At 45.8% G+C, this 22958-nt stretch overlaps 1 protein-coding gene across 3 annotated transcripts in view; it reads right to left on the reverse strand.

Moving 5' to 3' along the window:
• Positions 1–22958, reverse strand: part of RYR3 (ryanodine receptor 3) — a 506091-nt gene that overhangs the window by 157934 nt on the left and 325199 nt on the right. For all 3 annotated transcript variants that reach the window (XM_036998427.2, XM_036998418.2, XM_036998420.2), the window contains exons 28-36: positions 19952–20160; positions 18166–18341; positions 17213–17249; positions 15513–15676; positions 12629–12794; positions 6701–6787; positions 6083–6309; positions 3835–4630; positions 1597–1797 (exon numbers count right to left, since the gene is read on the reverse strand). In XM_036998427.2, the coding sequence (XP_036854322.2) occupies positions 1597–1797; positions 3835–4630; positions 6083–6309; positions 6701–6787; positions 12629–12794; positions 15513–15676; positions 17213–17249; positions 18166–18341; positions 19952–20160 (2063 nt within the window). The remainder of the gene's footprint in view (positions 1–1596; positions 1798–3834; positions 4631–6082; positions 6310–6700; positions 6788–12628; positions 12795–15512; positions 15677–17212; positions 17250–18165; positions 18342–19951; positions 20161–22958) is intronic.

Raw genomic sequence — 22958 nt, forward strand, 5'->3', positions numbered from 1 at the left:
CATGAGGACAGTTAGGTGGACAGTGCAGTCCTCGCTGAGTTAAGGAGATGCGAGAAAACCTACAGAAACTCTCCTTACTGGGTCACTGACAGGAGGTCATAAAACATGGCAGGAGGCAAATGCAAATATGTCTAACACTAAAACTTTTGATTGCTTGTAGAATTTATAGCATGTTTATTACATGACAGGTATGCTGCTAGACAACCTAAGCGAATTATCTCATGGGATCCTCACAAGAACCCACAGGCATTATGTACATTTTGTGGCTGAAGAAACTGAGACATGGAGAGGTAACGTGCCTGAGACCAGACCACACAGTGAGTGATGGTAAAGCCAGAACAGGGGCCATGGTCTGAAGCCAACACCAGTGTTCTAATTACCACATCATTCTCCCTTCCCATTATTCACAGTGAGTTGGCATTTGCCCAGCGGGGAAAGTCCATCCCTATTACAAGTCTAACAGAAGCCTGACAACATTTATAAAGCCTTCAAGAATAACTCGGGCTCTCCCTTTTTTCTCAGCAAGGCACAAGTTAACTCTGCCCACTGTTCTCATTTTGCCCCCGGTAAAGAGATGATAAGCTTTGCCTGCTCTTTTTAAGGCCAGTATCATTCAAATGCATCTTTTGAAAGCCAAGATATACAGTTCATTTTTTAAGCCAATATAAATATCTATTTTCTATAAAATAGGTTAGGAAAGTACTTGGACCAAGTTGTGCCATTAATCTAGGATGGTAGTAATTATACTAACAATTTATAGGTAGGCTGCTTATTAAATATAGATAAGATCCAAAGATCTTGTTCAGAGAAAGAAAACTAATTTCTTCACTGAGAGATCTATCTTCTCCTTTGAGCGCTCAGAAAGCTGTGGCCAAGCAGCCTGTAGGATTTACGTAGGCAGCTGAGCAGCAGGACAAATGGAAACTATTATTTTGCAAGATGTCCCTCCCTTATTTGGAAGTCTCTCAGAAGGATTTCTAGTCTTTTCAAAGCTGCCTTCCCATCTGCGCAAGCTGATGACAAGATGGGGCACTGCAGAGATTAACACAACCCCGCACAGAAGGGGAGCCTCACTCACTTATCCTGTTCCCCAGCCTTCCTGGCTGGGAGGCTTTGTGAGGGTCTCAGTCACTGGGAAAGGGGTTTGGGCACTTAGGTAAGGAGGCCTGGGTACCCACTTTCATAAGTAGGAAAACATTGACCATATTCCCCTGATCTCTGATAGAGAAGAGTGACTTCTGGGAAGACAGGGCAGAAATTCCTCTAAGCAGGGGGTCCTTGCTGGGCAAAGGGTGGATCCTGAGAGTGATCTGGTCTTTGGTTCAGTGATGGGGACATAGGCAGGAAGGAGTGTGGGAGGAGAGGACATACTACCCTATGTGTAGTTGCAGATGAGTTATTTTCCCACCCGAGATAATCAGCAGATGCTCCTCAGTGTCCCGAGCACAGGACCAGGCCTGACTCCTGGTGCCAGCTCATTTGATGTCCATCAGCGAGCATGGCTGCTCCGGGCACACAAAGGTTTCATGTGCTTTGCTTTGTAGGGTTCAAGTTCTTCCCCAGGAATGGGATGCAGGCTCCAGAGGGGGTTCTCACCTGCTCCTGTGGGGGTGAACGGAACTCTCTGGTCTTCCGGGCAGTCAGGGCTGCCGACATGTTCAGGGCCTGCATGAGCTCATTGTAGCGGAACTTCTGATTTGCCTGGAGCTTGGAGACATAAATGTCACCAAATGCCACAATGGCCTCCACTCGGTGCTGCAGCTCACAGTCACAGAGATAGCTGAGGAGTTCACACATCTGCAACATAAGTGTATATACATGCTAATATAATAATACTTCATAGACTGGTGAAGCAGTGACCATCCCCATTTTACAGAGGGTAACAATGGGACTCAGGCAATTTAAGTAACTTGTCCAGGGTAACATAGTAACCACAGAGCTATTACTTGTATCCAAGTCAGCCTAAATCCAGAGGCCAGCTCTTCATCACAAAGGCCAGCAGAACACCAGGTGATGAACTCTATGAAGACACAGTAAATCTGCCTGCAGAGGGGGAGTAGAACATTTCTAAAACAGTGTTCTCCCACAGCTCTAAACTCAGTACAGAAAGCACCACTGAATTGTACTGGGGAGCTCTGGACCATGGGAAATCAATACTTCTGTTCCCCCACCCCCCAGTCTTTCATTGTTTTTGTTCATTGGCACTGTTTTTCTGTGATAGTTCTTTGGTGTTGTTATTATTACTAATCTTATCACTATTGGAACACGTACTAATAAGAAAAACAATGGCCATAACTTATTGAACTCTTATTTGTCAGACACTTTGCCAAGCACATACCATCTCCTTTAGTCCTTAGTGCATTCCTGATTATTTTTTATTAAAGCAGAAGTTCTCTTAACCCTCCTCTGCTTAATCCCTCATGTGACTAAAAGACACTGTCCAGTCCATCTGGGCACAGACAACATGCCTCTGGTGGTCCGTATTCTTAACCTACAGGAATGGCCTCTGGCATATCCATACACCTCTGCTCCCATCAGAGGAACTAGGACCCACAGCATATGCCTGTCGCACATGGGATTATAAGCACATTTAATTTAAAATCACGTGAGCCAATGCATTAGGAAAACTAAGCTGGGTGACTAGGGACCATTTGTGAAAGGCCAAGTTTTTTTTTTTCAATGCTAAAAATTGAGTGTGAGTTAGACAACTACAAAAAATTTGGGGAACTCATATAAATCTAGAAACATTCAGCACTCAAGTTGCTTTCCAATTACCTTTAAATCTGCAAAATATCTTAAAGAACCCCCAGCTGATCATCATATATGGTGTGTGACAGGTGCCATCTATGCAAAATAGAGGACCCTGCAAGCCAGTCAGGTACTCATGTTAAAGGTCTTCGCTCCACATCAGGATAGCACATTCATATGTTTTAATAAGACATCTTTGGCATATTTGTAAACATTTTTATGCTTCTCTATATTCAACATTTTGATAAACTGACCACCTACCAATCCTATCATCACACTTGATAAAACAGCTTCAACTGCAGATTATTATAATACATTTATGCTAAATTGTACATCATGCTGTATATTATAAAATACCCTTCAATATTATATTTTATTATATTATCACCCACATTTACAAATCTTAAGGCTAAGGCTTTGATGGGCTGCTGACTTGGCAGGATTAGCTTGTAAGTGGCTGAAGGATGCCTGAGCCAGGCTCACTGAGTAGGATTGACTATTCTGCTCTATTAATTTTCATGTCTCTTTTCTCAGTGCCCAGAAAAAGTTACCATCTTCAGTGCACCACTGATGCTCACTTACATCTAGTAAGACTATGTTTTAGGAAACATTGAGGTTTCCCAGGTGGTGCCAAGGGGGCAGCTGTAAGTGAGCAAGATTTTTTTCCTTAGCTCAGATGGCAGCTTTGAGAGCCAGTGCTACAGGTGAGCATCAGCCCCATGACCAGAGGCACTGAGTGAGAGCAGGCAGTGGGTGTGTGGCTGCCTTTTGGCCTACTCCACCACCAGAGGCCCCTCCCTTCTCCAGATGGGGTCTCCCAAAGGAACCCTTGAGGTCCAAATTCATCACTGGTACCAGGAAAACAATTCTAAAGCACATTCCTTACTGATGAAGGTTAATATTTTCATTCTGACTTAGGCATATACACCATAGTAGAAAAAAGCATGACCAATGATCAATCAATTGATCTCTATCTGCTACACTTCAGGTTTAGGCCAGTACCCACTGTCCCAGCCCTACCACCAGGCTGCCCTGTTGCCCTCTCCAGCTCTTTTCAAGGCCAGGATCTTTGCTGGCCTGAGTTACCTGTAGCTTGACAGACTCTGGCAATCGGGTCTGCAACAAGCCTTTGACTGGAGCCTCCTTGCTGGCCTTTTCTCCAGCCTCCACTGCCTTCTCCTCCACCTGGGTCACCTCCTCCTTCTCTGCTCCCTCCTCTGTCTCCCCACAGTGCTCGCCAAACACAGAGGGATCAATCAGGAGGAGGATCTGCCGGACGTCGTCATCATCAAACACCCCCATGACTAGCAGGGTTCCAATGAGTTTCAGCACAGGCACAAACTGGAACTCCACTGACCCCCCGACAGGGTCCCGGATGTGAGCCCCACTGCACTGCACTGCCTCCGTCAGCATGCTTAGCGCCTTGGTCTTGAGAATCTCCAAGGGAATCTCTGGGCTCTGCTTCTGGTGCTCCTCACTGGTCATGACATAGCAAGGGGTGGAGAACCTGAACCCTGGTTTGAGGCATGTTCTCAGGCCCACCCCGGGCAGCCCATGCCTCTTGGACTCATCTGGATACAGGCAGATTCTCCTGGTGGTGCTGGTGATGGGGATGATGTACTCATTCTTCATCATTAGCTTCCTTTCCTTAGCACTGGCCAGGTGGATGCTGATGAGCAGGTCATAGAAACCAGACCGAAGGAGGCCGGGGAGGTACTTGTTGTCAATGGTGTAGAAGAGCTGGGAGAGGTCCACATGGCTGCACAGCGCATAAGCCACTCGGCTGTTTCCCAGGGCACACACGGCACTATAGAGTCTCAGCGTGTGGTAATGGAACCACATCAGGTCCTCCCTCTCACAGAGCTCCAGGATATCCACACACCTGAGAATGGGACAAGTAATCAGCCACTCCATTGAGGAAGAAAGTGCCAGAATTCATCAGGGTTCTTGCTCTCTGAATTCCCAGGGGGTAGAAGGATGGAGGAGTCTCTCCCACGCTTTCTTTTACAGGTGATTCCAATCCCAGTTCTGGTACATACCCCAGGTCCTAATTATTCTCCTTTTCTAACTACAAGGGTCTCAAGAGTCTGTGAGACTTAAAAGACATGGCTTATGCCTTTTATGAAAGTCCTCCTGATTAGAGAAAAACCCTAAACTGGAAAACCAAAAAGTATTCAGGTATACGACAGAGATGAGCTGGTTCTCTTATTTGGTTCAAGGGGATATTCTGTTTCTGGAGGTAAGAGCCCCTCAGGATATGTAGGTGAAGTCCTCTAATCTACCACCTGCAGCACCTGTATCATCTCCACTCTCCCAGCATCCATGAGGCTTTCCCCAAATGCACCTGCACTCTTGTCCAGAGAAGAAATACTGTCCAAACTGAGGTCAGTGACATCATCAGTTTACTTCCTCCTACCCGCCTTTAGGGTCTATTGGCTTCTGTGCTGTTCCCTCACCTGTGGGAGGCACAGGGCATGGGCTCTCATCCTTGCCTAGATGTTCCATTGCCTTGCTCCCCACTGGGGATTCTGAGGACCCTTTGCCATTGATTCACCTGGTTTACTGGACTCCTGGCCATTTCTGCTCCTTCCCTACACTTGCCTGTCTTGCTGCTGCCCCTGACCCAGGGAATACCTAAATGGGAGCTATGTAGGTGTCAATATCTCCATCCACTCCTCATTACTTTACATTTTTAGTCCATGAGATCAGGGGGTGATAGTACCCATAATAATAAAAATTTCTTACTACATACAGAAAACACACTTGACTCTTCCTACGCGATCTCACTTTTTTCTCCTAGAAAACCTTTGGGTGAGCATTTATTTTACTGTAGCAATGAGGAAACTAAGGCCCAGAGTACATGAGTAACTTTTCCAAGGCCACACAGCAGAAAGTGATAGCACTGGGACTGAATGTAGTTCCATAACCCAAGAGTAGCTCTTAACAAGAGGAGACCAGGAGCCTGATTCTTGGCTCTCTAAGCAAGCAAGGCCTGACTCATTCTCCCCGTTCTTGCCACCAGTGACATATATTTCAGGGGCTCCCTACAGTCTTTAATTAAAGCATGGAAATTCCTGACTACAGGCACTAGTAGCTATAGTGAAGGCCCTTTTGCAGGCATAAGTAGTGACTATCCTGCTGTTTATTGAGTGAAAAATGAAAGTGGAGAAAGAAATGAAGGGACACTGAGGCTTTAGGGAAATGGGTAGTCATGATGGGACAGAGCAGGGTCCTTAGCCAATGAGAATGCTCCTCCCTCCCTCCCTCCTGGGCTTGCTGGGTCCTGCCTCACCAGCCTCCCAGCCTGCCCTTCCTCTACGGGCTCCTCCACTACCTGTTCTCCTCAGGGATGTGGAGCGCCATCATCTGTAGGGGCTCCAGGCACTGCACCGCCCAGCCATGGCGCTCGCTCACCCGCTCCATCTCCACCTTCAGGAAGCTGTTGGGCATGCGGCTCCACAGCACAGGCTGGATGGTCTGGACATCCAGCCGAGGGGGACACTGTGGGACTGGGTTCTTCTCTTCACTCTTAAATATGGCAGCTGACAGGGGCATCGCATTCTGGGACATGGAGGGAAGGCGTGAGAGAGGAAAACACATGGGCCATACAGAGATTCTCAGCTGCTGGATAAGGCACCTGGCCCACGATGACCAACATAGTTAGTATAAATTAAAGAGAGACCAATGTATCTCTTACCAGCCTTAATTAAGACTTTGCATAATGGATTATATGAGCATTAATTAATTCTTTCAGCTCCCAATACAGGTGGAAGAAGGGAAAAGTAAGAACCTATGTTACATCATATGACTTTCTCAGGCAGGTGTAGGGGCCTGGGGGGTGTATGAGAAGCAAGTGGTGACAGAATCCCATTTTCTGAGGCCTAGGATTTCCCCCCCAATGGTCAATACTGCCTTCCCTGGTCAGAGCCATCGGTTGAGGGACAGACAATACCTTCAGCTTCCCAAGTTCAAACTGAAACAAAGAAGTGCTTGTCGGCTGCAGGAAAACGGCTGGAAACACTTTGGTATTGGGTTCCACCTGGAAACCAAAACAAAGGGAGAGGCACAGCCAGTATCACTGACTCGTAGATGGCTAAGGCACCGGCACCGGGTGTTTTAGTCAACACCTCCATCCTAACGCCAGCAGAGAGAGGACAGCTAGCTGGCTGGTCACTCTCCACTGCTCAGGAGGACGGCCACAGGTGGGCCACCGATGCGAGCCATCGGTCACCAAACAGTGGGACGTGCCAGCTCTCCCTGGAGTGCGGGGATGCCTGGCATGGGATTATTTCTGAAGGCAAAGGACCATTGCACCGGCAAGCCCAGGGGGCTCTCCCAGCAGGACTTCTCTGCCTCTGCTCTGCTGACATTTTGGGCTGGGTAACAACACTCTGTCATGGGGATGTCATGAGCACTGCAGGATATTTAGTGGCATCTCTTGCCTCTACCCACCCCCACCACAGTCCTGACAGCCAAAAAATGTCTTCAGAGATTGCCAAATGTCCGTCCCACAGAGGCGAGACCGCCTGCAATGGACTGCTGTATAGGCAGACACCGGGAGGAGCTTCCCCAGAATCACATAGAGGCTGCCTCCTGTTCTCAAAACCCTTCCTTTGCCCTTGGTTCTCTGGACTTCTCCCCCTCACTTTCTCACTCTTTATTATTCTAGTTCTTACATTAAATGGTGCGGGACTCACTGACTCTCTCCTAGGTGCCACCTTAGGTGAGGTGTGTGGGTTTGTTGATTCAATGACGTTAGGGGCTCTACTTATCAAGTGCTCACTCTGACGCAGGGCTTGTGATCAGACTTGGAAGACCATGGAAGAAGAAATGGGACTTTAATTCTACCAACCAATGTCCTTTGCCTTAAAGTAAATTCAGGCTTTAGGAAATTCTGGCAATTCTCTTATAATTAGGGCATGGTGGGTGTTGTGGGCATTCCCTACAGGTTGCCATTGAGTCACCCACTTGGATAATTCCCTTCCCTAGGACCCAAGCCTTGTTCCCAGCATAAAGAATATGGCAAAGGTGAAGTAACTGTTACTCCCTTGAATAGGCTACATTATAAAAGACTCTATCTCAGCATAATGAAGAGAAGATTCTCCAGTTGGCCTTGGAAAAGTAAGCAGCTGGGTTGTGAGGGGTATTTGGGGGAAAAAAATTCCAGGGGTTATCATGGGACTGGGAGCGGTCCCTGGCTGGAGCCAGGGAGAAATGGAGCCTCAGATCTACAAATGCAAGTGACTGAATCCTGCCAACAGCCCATGTACTTGGAAAAGGACCCTGAGCCCCAGAAAAGAATGCATTCTGGTTCCATCTTGATTGCAGCCTGGTGAGACTGCACAGAGGACCAGCTAAGCTGTGCCCTGACTCCTGACCCATGGAACCTGTTAGACAATAAACGTATACTGTTTTGAGTCACTAAGTTTCTGGTGATGTGTTATACAGCAACAGAAAATGAATACAGTGAGTTTTCCTTCTGTCAGAGTCTTTTTTACAAGCTTCTTTTAATTAACTTCATCAATGCAGTTTAGACATAAGATTGATAAAAACACATATCTTTATGGCTGTAAGTGACTTAAAAGATTGCCTGGTCAGTGCTATGATTTGCACATGGTGAAACAGGCCAGATTGGCTGCACCCGGGTTTGCACTGAGCATGTGGTCATTTCAGCACATGGCAGTGGGCTCGTGTGTCAAGTACAAACATTTGGATTCAGGTACCCATGGATGATATGAGGGGATAAAGGCCTGAAAAGCCAAAATGTGGGGATGGGACTGCTAGAACTGCATGGCTATGTCTGAAATAGGCTTTGTAAAGGACATTCAACAAATAACTATTCAGTGCCTATTATATGCTTTGTGCCAGGCTCTGAGTTTACAGCAGGGAGAGACACAAATAGGAAATTCAGTTTGAGGTTGTTTTGACTTTGGCCATCCCTGGGCTGGTCCCCATCTTTCTCAAATATCTAATATGTGACATCCAGAACAACTTTCAACCCTCAAATCATTGCAACCTTTAGGAAGTAGAGTCCTGGTGGCTGGGAAAACTTCCCCTGCACCAGCAGGAAGCCCATGAGCCTGTGCTCAAGGGGAGAGAAGTGCATTCAGCATGTGCTGCACTAAGTCCCACCAGGAAAGAGTGCAGACAGGCTGAAAAGGGGGCTCATTTTCAGGCCCTTTAGGACTGGTCTCTGCAAACTTCATCAACCACCTAACCAAATGCCAGGCCCCCCACCCTCAAATCTTTCTACAGAGAGGAGGTCCCCTGAAAGCCTTCAGGATGCCCTGAGGGAGGTTTATTTCTTCCATGCAGTGCACACTCCCACCAGGGTGAACAATGGAAATTTCTCTTCAACCACTAAAATGAGATGAAAACATAAGTGTGGGTTCATGATGGGTGTACAAGAGGGTAAAAAAGGCAACTGGAGATGTAATAAGATGACCTTCATGACCCTTCAGTCATGTGACTCCAGTGAGCATGTATATTATGTGGCAAAAGGGATTCTGCAGATGTAAGGCTACTAACCAGTTGACCTTAAGACAGATTATCCTTGTGGGCCTAATCACATGAGTCCTTAAAAAGCAGGTGTTTTCTCTTGCTGGGGGAAAGGGAGAGTCAGACTAGAAGCATGAGAAAAACAGGATGTGCCTTTGTGGGCTTTGAAGATGCAAGGGGCCGAGTGAGAAGGAACATGGGCACCTGTGGGAGCTGAGAATGACCCTGACTGATGGCTGGCAAGGAAACAGGGACCTCAGAACTCCAGCCTACAACCATATTGGATCCTGACCACATGATAATAATAAGCTTAGTGGATTTCTCCCAGAACCACCAGACAGTCAGCCCAGCTCAGCTGACACCTAGATTTGGGCATTGTGAGACCCTGAGCAGAGTAGCCAGTCAAACCTACAGAACTGTGAAATGATCAGTGTATGTTGTTTTAAGCTGCTAATTTTGTGGTAACTTTTTAGTTAGCAATTAAAAACTCATACAGTGGCTTCCAGGCCAAGGCAGTCTGTTTGACAATACTTAGTGAGCAATTGCTAAGTGCCAGTTACTGTTTTGTGCATAGGCAACACAGCAGAGGACATGAGAGATAGCCTTTGCCCTCAGGGAGCTTCTGTTCTGGATGGGAAGCTTACATCCTAATGGAATGAGTAGTGAGCCCAGATCTGAGGCTGCCATGAAACACCATGGACCTTTTTCCTTTTGTATTTAAGGTACCTTTTATCAGTAGTTAATCTACCTTGTCTTTGCAATAACAGACATTCTATTTCAGATCACGTGTGAAGGTCAGGGCATAGGAACCAGTCTAAATTGAAAGCTAGCCCCTCTTGTAAATCCGAATCTTGGAGCTGCCTGTTCTGAGAGCAGTATGGCTGGGATGGCAATAACTGAGGAGTATCTCTCAAACACACATTTCATTTCTCATTTCTCCCATGATTACATTAATGGGACAGAAAAAGGTTTTCAAATTGCATAGCAATATTTAATAGGGAGGTCTAGAAACATTGAAGAAATCCTTCTCTCATTATTTGGTTACTGGTCCTTTCTGAACAGAAAGCCAGTGTGTAAATATTGCTGCCCTGCTCCTCTCAAGATAATTGAAGAATGAAAATGGCTACAGCTGCAGAATACCAATTATCCCACTGCTGGGAGGCCAGATGCAGGGCTGGACACGTCAGTGCCTTGCCTGGATAAGGAGGGGGCTGGCTGCCTGAGAACGAGCCTCCAGAGGGCCCCCTGCACAGAGCCTGGCATGCTCCCCATTAACCACCATGTTCCTCAGGTTCCGTGGGGCACAGTAATCAGGATTTACAAGCACGGAGTAGAGGATGGTGTCTGGGGAGGTAGGTGCCTGCATGCAGCTTAGAGATGACAACTGACCAACCCAGTGCATCCAGGAACTGCCGTGAAAGGTGGGATTGAATCGCCAAAGCATCCTGTGCTTTGTGGAGGCAGGGAAGTCACCGGTGCCGGGAAGGCCATGGGTTATTTATTTATTTATTTAGGGATCTCCGAAGCCCAGCTAGCCTTAAAAGCTATTAGATGCTTTAAAGCTCTCTGCAGCTTAGGGAGGACCCTTCAGTCACACTCATTTCTAAAGTTAATGGGAAAAAGCTAATGGATTTTGAAGGGCAGTGGTAATGTATATAAGCATCTTCTCAGGGGCCTGGGGAGAAGGTGGAATCATGAGAAAGTACTAGAAGAAGAATACTTTATTTTTTGCCTCAAAGCCTGGTTTCGCAAAGGCCTCTTTCTGGGAGCAGTGGCTGTGGGACCGAGCCTACTGTGTGGGGGTGATGATTCCATTTTCCCCAGGAAGAGGAGGAAGGCCCCCAGACTGTCACGCTCTGCAGGAGGTGTGTGGAGGAGGTGGCTGCCTCCATGCCAGCACACTGCCGCAGACCCCCGTACGGCTTTGGTCCATTTGTTCTCGGTCACCGAACATTTCAGATTTGGGGTGGTTACTCTCTCTCTTCCCTCCAGGTGTCATCTCTCCAACCATAGGCTAGACAAATGGCTGCCAAGAGGCTTTTTGGCCTGGAGGCTTTAACATGGGGCTGATTCTGGAATCCGGGTTTTTTTTTACTGACACAGAAGTGGGATGCTTTTTATCTGCTGTAGTTAGCTAAGCTCCCTTAAACACTGCACATCATTGTTCTGGTTGGAAACCTTTAGTAGCTCATTTCCTACCAATACCACCCCATCTTCCCACATGAATTTCTCACCACTAACCATAAAGGCCCTTACTATTCTGTCTGTTGTCCCTCAAACATACCTTATGCTTCCCTGTCTCCAAAATGTTCCTTGTGCCATTCTTTCAACCTAGTATGTTTTCTCTTCACATGGAAGAATTCTTTTTTTGCTTCAAAGTCAACATTTCTCTGTAATGAACACTTTCCTGACCACTCTCAATGGAAGTGAGCTCTTCCTTCTGGCCACACCTATCTGAGACTCTCCATTCTACCCTTGGAGTGTCCACAAGGTTTAATACAGCAATTTCCCTACTTAATTTAGCCTTTCCCAAGTATGCTTTGTAGAACCCTAGACTTATAATACTACTAATTTCTTAAAAAAAAAAATACTTTTCCTGGTTAAATCATGATACATGTGTGGTTAGACAAGTTTTTTTCACACAGTATTTCTCAAAGTTGTTCTGTGGTATTGGTCACTGCAAACTTCAAAAGGAGGATACAGTATGTGGCATTTCCCAAAACTTACCTGGCTATCAGAGATGAGAATCCTGCTTAAAGGTGATCAGGCTTCTTGTGTTTAATGACAAGTAAACCTACATGTGTACAACTGGTGGTTTTCTCAAGTAGTTATATCATATTTCACAGTCAATGAAATAGAGAGACACATTATTTATATGAATGCATTTTTAAAGGTCCTACAGGAATCCATAGAGTATGAGAATAGCCTTTTTGTGAAAGGAATACTCCCTGGTAAATTAATCAGTTTTTAGGGGTCTATATTTTGAGCATATAAATTTTTAAAAGTAAGAAGTATCTCTGTTAGCTTTCTAAACTTTGCACTGTATACACCTTGGGTAACATAAAAGTTGCACAAGAAATATTTATGGGACAAATCAACAACCTTTTAGAGCCCATCACCAAAGAAAACCCTTCTTATCTTCTAGAAAGATGACCAGCATATCTGATCAATCAATAAACATATTCCCCCCAATTTTCCCATCTGAACAAAATGAAGTCACTTTGTTCTTGTCTGTTTTCCTAGTGACTTGTGCACCATGTGGGTTTATCAACCCCACACGCTGTGCTGGGGATGCTGAATATGGAGAACAAGGAGCAGAAACATTAGCATCAGGGGTGGGGGGTATGGGCACTGCTGTCTCAGCCCCAGAAGCTGCCCCTACCTGGTAGCAGGTGCCGAGTTCTCTCCCATTAGCTGAGAAAGACAGCATGCCCATCGCCAGGTCCATGAGGCAGCCAATCTCCAGGTCCACATTGCTCCGGCTTGATCTTTGGGAAGTGGCCACAGCATCCCCACCCCAGACCATGTAGCAGTTGCTGCGCTTCACACTAGGAGCCAAAAAGAAGACACAGAATCTGCGCCGGGGCAGTTTGCAATCACAACTCAGGAGTGAAATGCCCCAGAAACTTCCAATGAAGCTTTCCAGGCAGCCCTCATAATTTTTCCCTCAAATAAATTAATTCAGCTTCAACCCAGTTTTCCTCAGACTCAAACCACCCAGTTTAGATATGGAAATCTCTCAGGCTACTTCAGTCTAAAGAGCACTGTGGTTCAGGTGACTGTTACCCAGCTCAATGTCAATTCCCCTTTCTGGAACAGATAATGAGGATGGTGGTATTCCCACCTTAGAGATGGCGAATGGAGGCACAAAGGGGATGGTTACCATAAGCAGACTTAAGTAGGGATTTGGTGTAAGAGGCAGGAATACAAATCTGGGTTCAGAGACCCAGGCTGGTATCAGGACAAAAGCCTCAGACACTTGAAAACCCAGGCCCACATTCCTTAGGATGGCAGGCCTGGGCCTGGGGAGGCATGCAAAGTGGGCCAAGTTGGTCTCTGATGCCCTCCTGCCCCCTGACCTGTACAACTCTGCTCCCCCAGCTCCCTGGAGGTTTTTGCCCCCTGAACTCTTCACTAATTACCAACTTGGGTGCCTTTCTCAGATAGCTATCTACCAATCCCCAATTTTATATTTAAAAGCCAACTAGAGCATCCAAAAAGCCTTTAGGTCTCCAAAGCCTGATTCCTTAACTGTCAGATTTAAAATCCTGGGTGGCTTCTGGAGAAATGGCCCAGTGGCAGAGGTGATTCTCAAGCACTTCACAATGGCTACAGGCAAGAGGCATCTCGTTTGACCTCCTAACCACGGCCTGATGCACGTCGTCCGAGGGACTCTGTTGTTTAAAGTAACACAAAGTGATTTTTCTCAGGCTAAACAAGAAAGAGATGCTATACTGATGCTGGAACAGCCCCTTGAAACATCCTAAAGTCAATCCGATTTGACCTGGAAAGCCAATGGTTTGAATAGAATTTTCCAGGTTTCTATCCAGCTCTAGAAGTGTATCGCCTTCGCCCCCGATTGGAAATCCCCTTTGTAAGTGTATGCCCACGTCCTCTCTTCCCCATTCTCCTGGGGCACCAATTAGGACAGGTTCTCAGCAGGAATGCCCCTGAGGCAGGGCCAGTGTGAGCTGCCCCTTCCAAAGAATTGTAGCCATACATGTTCATAAAGGTTAAACTGCAGCCGTGTTACTACTGCTTTTCAGTGATTAGAGTACTAAGTACATTGACAACTACAGAATTCAATTAATAATGTACTGGAGCTGTGGGAATGTTAAATGTCATGCTTTGTTCTTATTTTAGAGCCCAAATTTAGATGCCTGAAAAACATCTGAAAATGGATTCTGTGTTTATTTCTTATTACCTAAGACAAAGAACTAAGAATTACCAAACACCTACTGCCTACTGGACACCTACTACTCCTGTTTTATTTGAGGAGCCAGTGTGTCAGTTAATTTTAAAAATAAATGTGATCACCGAGGCTCAGATAAATCAAGTAATCTGTCTGGTGTGGCAGAGTCAGCAAACCAGAGCAATAAACCCAACTGGCCTGGGCACGTATGCCTTTTGGTTTTCTGGCTAAGGAGCAAAAGCTGGACTGGCCAGTTGCCTTTGCACACTTCCCTTTCTGACCTAACCAGATGTAGTTAATAGCATCTATTCTGGGCCCTGTCACAGCAGAGACACTCAGTAATAGTAACAACAGTAATGTTTATTGAATGCTTGGGTCAAGATGCTGTTCTTAATCCTCACAACATTCAAAGAGATTGGAACTAAAAAGTAAGGAAATTGAGGCCCAGGGAGCTTAAGTGACTGGTCCAAAGTCATGCCTCTGGTAAGTACAGGAACCCAGTTTAAAACCTAGGCAATTTGCTTCCAGAGTCTCTGCTCTTAACCCCCTGCCCACAATGGTTCCCCATGACAAAGCAAATGTAACTGACCTCTGACCAAGAGTCTCTGATGAGCCAACGGCATCCAAACAGCACCGATTGCAAAGCACTCGGGACTTTGTAGGGATAAAGGTCAGCATGATGAACTTCCTACATCTCTATACACCTCTGTATGGGGGAGACTTTAAGATCCTACGTAGGCAGAAAGAAGCATGGTCTCCTGGCTCACCTCTGGGGCAGAGCTGGCCAAGGATTCATTCTCTGGCCGCTACAGTGCCAGTGGACCATGCACGGGCGTGGGTGTGCCTAAAACACGTTTTCCTGTGAGCTCTAATTTCTATCTGGTGGTTATAACTGATAAGCCTATTATGTCTCTTTTATGTTCATTATAAACTCAGCTGTTAGCAACTCTTAAGGAGAGCTGAGCTGATCAGCTGCTGTGTGACGTGGTGCATGTTTTTGCTTATGAACTGACTTCTCTCAAGCACCCAGGGATTTCTCTCTCTCTTGTTCAGATGTAGAAATTGGGGATCATCCAGACATCATGGAGAAGAGTCTGGGAGGGAGCCCGGACCCCCCGCCCTCCAGCTGTCCATCTGGATCTCCCATCCCTGGGTCATCTTTCAGATACATGATGAAATTCCCCCATTTTCACTAATGACATTTCCCCTACTATAGTACCCCCTATTTAATTTACTTAGGGTTTTTAAGTTTGCTTCATTTTCTCTTTTTTATAGATGCTGGAATGTTAGCTTCTTTTGTGGGGTGGGGGTAAAGGGACAAAAGACTGCTGGGGGCTGTGAGGAGCCCCCTTACCTTTCGTGGACCCGGCCTCTTTCATCCCCTAGAGTAACAGTCACTGCACAGTTTTTACTCCGGTCAAACTTGTCACTGTACAAGTGATAGTCCGGAGTGACCCATCCGACCCAGATGCAGGAGGGGTCCTGGCCAGCAAAGACGCGGACTGCGTAGTAGCACTGCTGGGGAGAAACCACAAGGGGTGGTGAGTGGCCCCCCAGCTGGGGGAACAGGCTTGACAGGCAGAAGTAACCCAGCAGCCCATTTGGCTCTCTTTTCTTAAAAAGCACACACTGTTTTAAAGGTGTATGGACCTGTACTCTAGACTCAGAGGAAGGGCTGACTTGCTTATTTTTCCTTTTCCTATTGTACTTTAGCACTTGGAGAATAACGCTCTTAATCTACCACCCTTTGCCCAGAAGATGCTTCTGATGAAATCAGGGGAAGCCATTCAGAATGGTCAGCCCAGGACCCAAATGCTCTCCTGGGTGCCAGGGCTGGGAGGGGAGAGCTGTGCACCATCCTTGCCCTCAGAGACACAACAGCTGAGGGACAGAGAGCTCCTGCTATACTTCCCACTTCTACAGGGAAGTCCAAGGTACTTTTTTAGAAATTCCTGAAAAAGATGCTGAAAAAAACCCCACAAAAACTCCACACTGTAGCCCAATGTGCTTTGGGTGGTCATCAGGCCCAATGACAGGCAGCGCTGAGAGCTGCAGCCATTCTCTCTGGGCATCTTGGCAATTTCTGAAGTGTGACACTATTTATATGAATAACTGAAGCATGGGGGTAAGTTACTGCTTCATTATTTTCTTTATGAAATTGAGCACCTTTATTCTTAATCAAGTTACTTTTGTTTATAATCCATCATATTTTTTGATCAGAAGACAAGAATGTCAACAAGATAAACTTGAATCTTGCCCCTGGTAACTACTGCCATTTGTGTCCTCTGTGCCTCAGAATGTACAGCATTTTCCGTCTCCCAGGGCTGCTGTGGGAATTAAGAGGGAAGGTGCCCAGCGCAGTGTCCTGCACATCGTAAGTGTGTGACACACTGCAGCAACAATCCTACTCCTGATGACAGTTAACCTATGAATTCAGGTTTGTAGGATAACTTTGTTTGTAGGTTTGAATTCAGGTTTGTAGGGTGACATGCATTTCTTCCAAAGAAATGTATTTTGTCAGGTGCTAAAAATAGTTAAGAGGAGGAAAAATCAGAAAGTGTTGTTTTCTGCACCGTTTAACTATAAGAAAGGGGCCACATGTAGATTCCACCTTCTGGGCTGCTTCCCTGCAGCTGCTTCTCATTCGATTGCTTTCAACATGACTCCTGGCACCGCTCAGAGAGATGGGAGAGTTTATTCGCAGACGTTTACATAAAAGAGCAAACAAATGGATTACATTAAGCCCCTCTTCTCTGGTGGTGTTTCTTTCAATCAGACAGGCCATGCTGGGTCGGTGGTGGCAAGTGGGCAACAGGTACACAATGGTGCCCAATTAGGAGCTCCAGGCAGAGCCTCTGTTTTGTACTGAATAATTAACTTTTTTTATCCCACTTGAGAAATGCCAGAGATATGTTCTGGAAGCATCAAGATGGATATTAAAAGAGTAATTGGCAATTAAAGAGGATCTCTAGACAGATCTTGGCTATAAGGGGCGTATTAGCAGGCATGTGAAGAATCAAATAATTAAAACTGTAATTGAACACATTTACTTACTGTTGTTGTATGAGAGAGTATTTCTTGCATCTGTTTCCTGTGGGGGTAGGGGGATAATCCACGTTTTAATTATTCAGCTGAACAGAGAATTCCACAGTTCTGACAGGGAATCGATCTACCTTTGATGATGAAGGTAAGTTTAGAAAATTATTTCCTCTACATGAGTGACCCCAACTGATCTTGGGACTTGTTCATTTATAACCTGCTACCACAAGCCAGCTTGTGACTTTCAACTCTTGTCCCTCAGCCCAGATGGTAAGTCAAAGCTAGGGGGACGTTGGGGAGCTCATAATAATATAGACAGAAATTCCTCTAAATGCATTATCCTATGCTCTCAAGAAGCTCTGCTTATTTAAAGCTTGGTAGATGGTAAAACTCTAGAAAAAACCTGGATAAGATGGCTCCAGACAGGCAGACATGTATCGATGATTTAAAGTAGACATTAAAGAAAAGGCAAACAGCAAGAAATAAACTCCTTAGCAGGGAGGAAGATATCACATTACTTATGAGTCACACAGCTGCTGGGATGGACAGCAGCCATAGTTAATGCAAAGAAGGCAGTATTTGCTTTCAGAAGCTTCTCATTTCACGCAAAAGCAACAATGATTGCATTCTCTCAGGTACTTATATTTCTTTTACTCTAAAAACATATGAATTGTACATTGCATGGAGGCTAGGGACCGAGGGCTAAAGAAGAGCAGAAACTTTTCCATTAGATAGGACCCTGTTTAGCATGATTGGGCCTCAGTTATGCATTGTGGGTGCACACATGTGCATGTGCGTGCACACAAGTGTACAAACACATCCTCATTGCTTTACCTGGCTGAAGGCAGAGACAACCCTAGCCAGAGAGTTGTAGCTGTGCTGAGGTGGAGTAAGAAACAAACAGATGGAAAGCCAGCTTTACAGCAGACATAATGAGCACCTCTGAGTGCTGGTGGCCTTGCCCTCACCTTTTCTGGAAAGCATCACTGTCCAGACAGGGGCTGTGGCTGAAGGAGGAGTGGCACTCGACGGGCATGCTCAGACGGCAGTAGATCATGTTGGCATTGCTATTCTGTGTGCCAAATGTCTTGTGGGTCACCTTGAGGCATGGAGGGCTGTCCATGGTGCCATCGATCCTCACAACCTGGAATCATCATGGGTCCTTACCTGACACATCTGAGGACCCGACCTTGACCTTGTCCTTCCTTCCCTCATTGACATTGCATATGGCATGGCTTTCTGCAAACTATAAAAGTTGTTACCCGAGATAATGTAATCACTACTCTCATCATTATGTGGGCTCTGCCCTATTGAAAATGACAGATCTGCCTCTGGCTAGAAAAATTAGAGATTTAGAAACATGCCCATTGGATTCTCTGCTGGGTCAAGGGTGGAGAACAGGTATAAGACAGGAGGCAGTATGCGGATGATGCAATGTGGTGTCCACCATGGCTGACCTTTCAGTGGGCTAAAGAAGAGGATCTTTCCAAAGGTTTCCCATGTCAGCAGACATGAGAACATCTAAGGGAGAGGAAACCAGAAAGCCCACAGCACGGAAAGTGATGTCACAGTTCCCTTGCAGAGTTTTGTCTCCCACTCAGCATGTTTCCCATTCTCTGCCACAGTCGGCCTGAGCACCAGGCTCTCTGGGGCTCCCTAAGTATGGGGGACACTCCCAGCACCAGGGCACAAGCATTGCAAAGGGCAGAGTTAGAGTAGGAAAGATCAAAACTGGATTTTTAAAATGTTATGTGTTGTCAGGGGCAGGGGAGGGGGTGCAGAGGAAGTAAACTGAGATGTATAATAATTTTCTTATGATTTAAGCATTTCTCCCTGCATTCCATAGAATGCTTCCTAAACTGGTGTCTGTGTGATAAAATATTTTTATGCAGTTTGTATATTTTTCTAAGTGGAGGGTCTCTAGATTCTGTCAGTTTGTCAAAGGGGTTCATGATCTCCAAAAGTTTATGAGCCAGCTTTCTAGAGCAATGGACAGATAAGAACCAGAGAAATAAATGTCTCTACTGTTTAAGACTGTGGGGAAAAATGGGGGACTAAGAATTGATGCTTTCTGAATTTAGATTGGAAGATAAGTTAGAGAATTTATAGTTTGGTAGATGCAAGCCAAGGGATCTAATGCTTCAGTGAAGCTGATCTGATTTTCCATCAGCTTTCCCCCTAAAAAACATGGTGGGCATGGGCAAAACAGAGGCAAGTAAATGTAGAACCAGAACCTAAGACAGTTCTTACAATCTCTGGCTCCTCTCAGTTCCCCACTGTAAGATGGGAGCAGCACAATCAACTATACCTCAGCTTTAAATGTTAGAAATGATTCTGCAGAAATTAATCAGGGCATAAAGGACATCTATGAGCAAAACAGAATCGTGTTTAGGACATACCATCTTGAGTATAGGTACCGAACTTTTTCAGGAAAACAACATCTTAGGTCTCTGGACACTGTACTGCTATGTCAATACCAGGATAGGAACATCTGGAGAAGACATAGGGGCTCAAAGTCTTGGGGCTCGATCTGCAAGGTTGTATCTGCAAGGTGGGTGCCAATAATAGGCCACCACAGAGCCGCCCCAATAAGGTGCTTGCAACTATAGCCCTGAGGGCCAGCAAGGGGGGTGGCTGGGAAGCAGCCAGGGCATGCACTGAGGTAAGCAGCTATCCGATGACAGGAGCATTAGCGGGAGCTTAGTGCCTTGGCCCTCCTGCCCTGCCAGGGCCACCCACAATGTGTAACAGTACCTCTATATGTGGATGATCCTTTGGCACGTTGACAAAGGTTGGAAGGCGCTTGCTGAACCACATTGCAACATCTCGGTTCATGTTGACAGCAAAAGGCTCAAAGCCCTCTTGGAGGCCACACATGGTATAAAACTTAAAAGTACTGGCGTCCATCCCGAGATTCATGCGACCGATCTGAGACAGCCCCAGACAGCAGATGGGCACAAAGCCTGCAGAATTGTGAAAGAGAGCCCGCTTCAGTCCACAGGACCATCCCAGGAAGCCAGGCCTGTGCTTCCTTAATGACTCTGTGTCCTGGGAGGGAAGATGGAACACCATCCTTTGTCTTTCTTCCTGGCACAATACTCAACAAGAGCAGGCCTCATGGTGTCTCTGGCTGCTCTTGGTGTACAGGAAAAAAAAGGTGAGTTTGGTTCAAAATGATCTGGGGAAAAATAGTCATCCAGCCAAGATTTTTAAGATGTAAATAAATATCAGTTGGAAAAGTAAAATCAGTATGAGAAAAAGTGAAATTCTTTATCTATGCCTTAATTAAAATTGATATTAGGTCCTGGGAAATTTTAAACACAGCCCCAAACAAAGCAACCCAGGAGGCCTTAAGAATGACCTGGTATGAGCTGCCTAACTTTTTTAGGTCTCAGCTTCCTGCCCAGTGAAATGCTAATGGTTCTTCCTGTTTTGACAGTATGATTCTAAGGAATTTTAAATGCTAACACTATTTACAGTTTACAAACTCTTACCCGCCTTGCTGACTGTGATGGTCCCCTTGCTGACTGTGATGGTCCCTGGAAGGAGGAGGGTGAGATTTTCAAGTAGGAGCTGTAGGAAACTCCCCACTCCCCTCCCCCATTTCTCTCTCTCCAGACTCCCTTCTGTAGCCTCATATTAAAGGAACTGCCATGCAGAATGGACCAAAGCAGAAGTTCAGCTTACTTGGTGTTCTTATTTGTGGCCTATTTATAAATCATAATTGTGGACCAACAAATCATCATCAGAGCTGGGAAAGCACTAATTATCCCAGATTTGGGAGGATGTGGAGGCAGGCAGCTCACAAATGCTTAGAAGGGAAGGGCTCCCAGGGCAGCAGCTAAAGCAGGGGCTGGAGCCCCCAGAAAAAAAGCGGGTGTCACTCCTAGGACAGTAGTGTTTATTTAAGGGGAAATCTAAAGGTTGGTTTGGGGAGAATTTATATTCAATAGCAAAAGCTTTCATTCAGAGACCAAGGCCAAAATGCCGTCTTCCTACCCCCAGTCCTTACATACTGTTATCTAAGCCACAGTTTCTCTGTAAATACATCTCATAAGTAAGAAGCAATTTCCTCACAAGCTAAGTTGGTTGTTTTCAGAAACTATTGACTCATTTAGGACACTAACACTGTTTAACATCATTTCTAAATAAGGAAGTTTTAATGCAGTCCTAGGGGAATGAGGGTAATGTCTGTACAGAGAGCCTCTGCTCAGGGCTACTGAGGACTGAGAGCAGACTGGTGGCCATTTTTCTTTATTGCTAGGGACTGTGGGAGATGAAACCATCTCCTTTCTATAGACAGAGTTTTTTGTGAATAAGAAACCTTTGAAAATCAGACTCCACTGTGGAATAAGGATAGCTTGTTGGCAAAATTTCTAGGTCCCCATTGGGACAGAGGGCTCTTCTATGTGCAATGAGAAGGTGTGAAGCAAAGAGAGGGCACTGCCCTGACCCCAGGGAGGTTAAAGAAATGGGGACAAAATAGAATACAAAGAGGCAATGTTGTGCTGTAAAACACTCCTACTCCCAAGACAGTCTGCTATGGGGAAACCCCAGCCTAGAAAACTACCACTATAGGAGTGTTGACTTGGAGTCACTTTGATCATGAAATGTCCTAGCTCTGAGATGAGCAGAGAGAAAGTGTCTTGAGAAAATCTCTCTTCTCCTTTGTCCCTATTAACTTGAGAGGTGGAATAAGTGAGCAGCAGGTACAAATGCCCGATTAGGAAGAAGCAAGGATGAGGACTTTTTGAAAAACTCAGGTCATATGACTAAGTCCCTAGGTACAGATCCACTGACAATGTTAAGATGGGTGCAGAAGGAAAAAAGGCAGTATTTGAATGAAGCCTTTTTTCTAAGGAATATGGGCTCTTCATTATCCCTCAGCTATCAGCAGAGGGGGCATTTTACTGAGGACAAAGCTAAAACGAGTTAATGGAACTCACCAAGGTCATGAGAAGGGGAAGTGACAAAATGGGACAAGATCTGACACCCTCTGACTCATAACCCAGCTGCCAGTCAGTGTGCAAGAAGCGGGGATAAATGCCCGATTTAAGCAGCAGTTATGTCCCAGGGCAGAGGACTGCATTCATCATGGACTAAAACTGGTCCCTACAGGGCAGAAGCCCTCTCCAGGGGGGAGAGCTGAGAAGAGCAGAAGAAATGGTGTGGCTGCCGAAGGCCTGGGTGGGAAAGCAACAGGAGGCAAATCACTCCGGGACCTCCTGGGGCTAAGTGAGCACAGCTGGGACAACTTTGTAAAGCAGCTGAAGGGGCACCAAATCCAAGGCTAAAGTCAGAAAAAAAAAAAAAAAACTCAAAGAGTAGAGAGCAAAGATAAATCTTGCTAAGGTGCTAGGTCTTCCCAATTTTAGAATACAGGATGACTGGATCCATTTAATCAGTTTCTCCCATCTGGCTGAGAGACTCTAGCTAATCACCCTTCCATTTCTAAAACTTCTTTCCCTGAGGCATCAAAACTTCATGTAACTTTATAACACTGCATGATAGACAGATAAGGGGGAACAATGACGATAAACAGCAACAGCTAATATTTATCAAACTTTCTAAGTGTCAGGCACCCAGCGTAGTGCTCTACAGATTTTATCTTATTGTTATGACTGTTTTACAGATGAGGAAACTGAGGCTTGGCAAGCTGAATACCTTGCTCAAGGTCTGGCACCTGGTGAGCATGAACAAGGTTGCCTGGAGAGCAGTCCCAGGCAAGCGACAGGGACAGAGGCCAGGATGCCAGTTTTTT

The sequence above is a fragment of the Manis javanica genome, chromosome 8, assembly GCF_040802235.1.
Source record: "Manis javanica isolate MJ-LG chromosome 8, MJ_LKY, whole genome shotgun sequence".
Taxonomy (NCBI): Eukaryota; Metazoa; Chordata; class Mammalia; order Pholidota; family Manidae; genus Manis; species Manis javanica.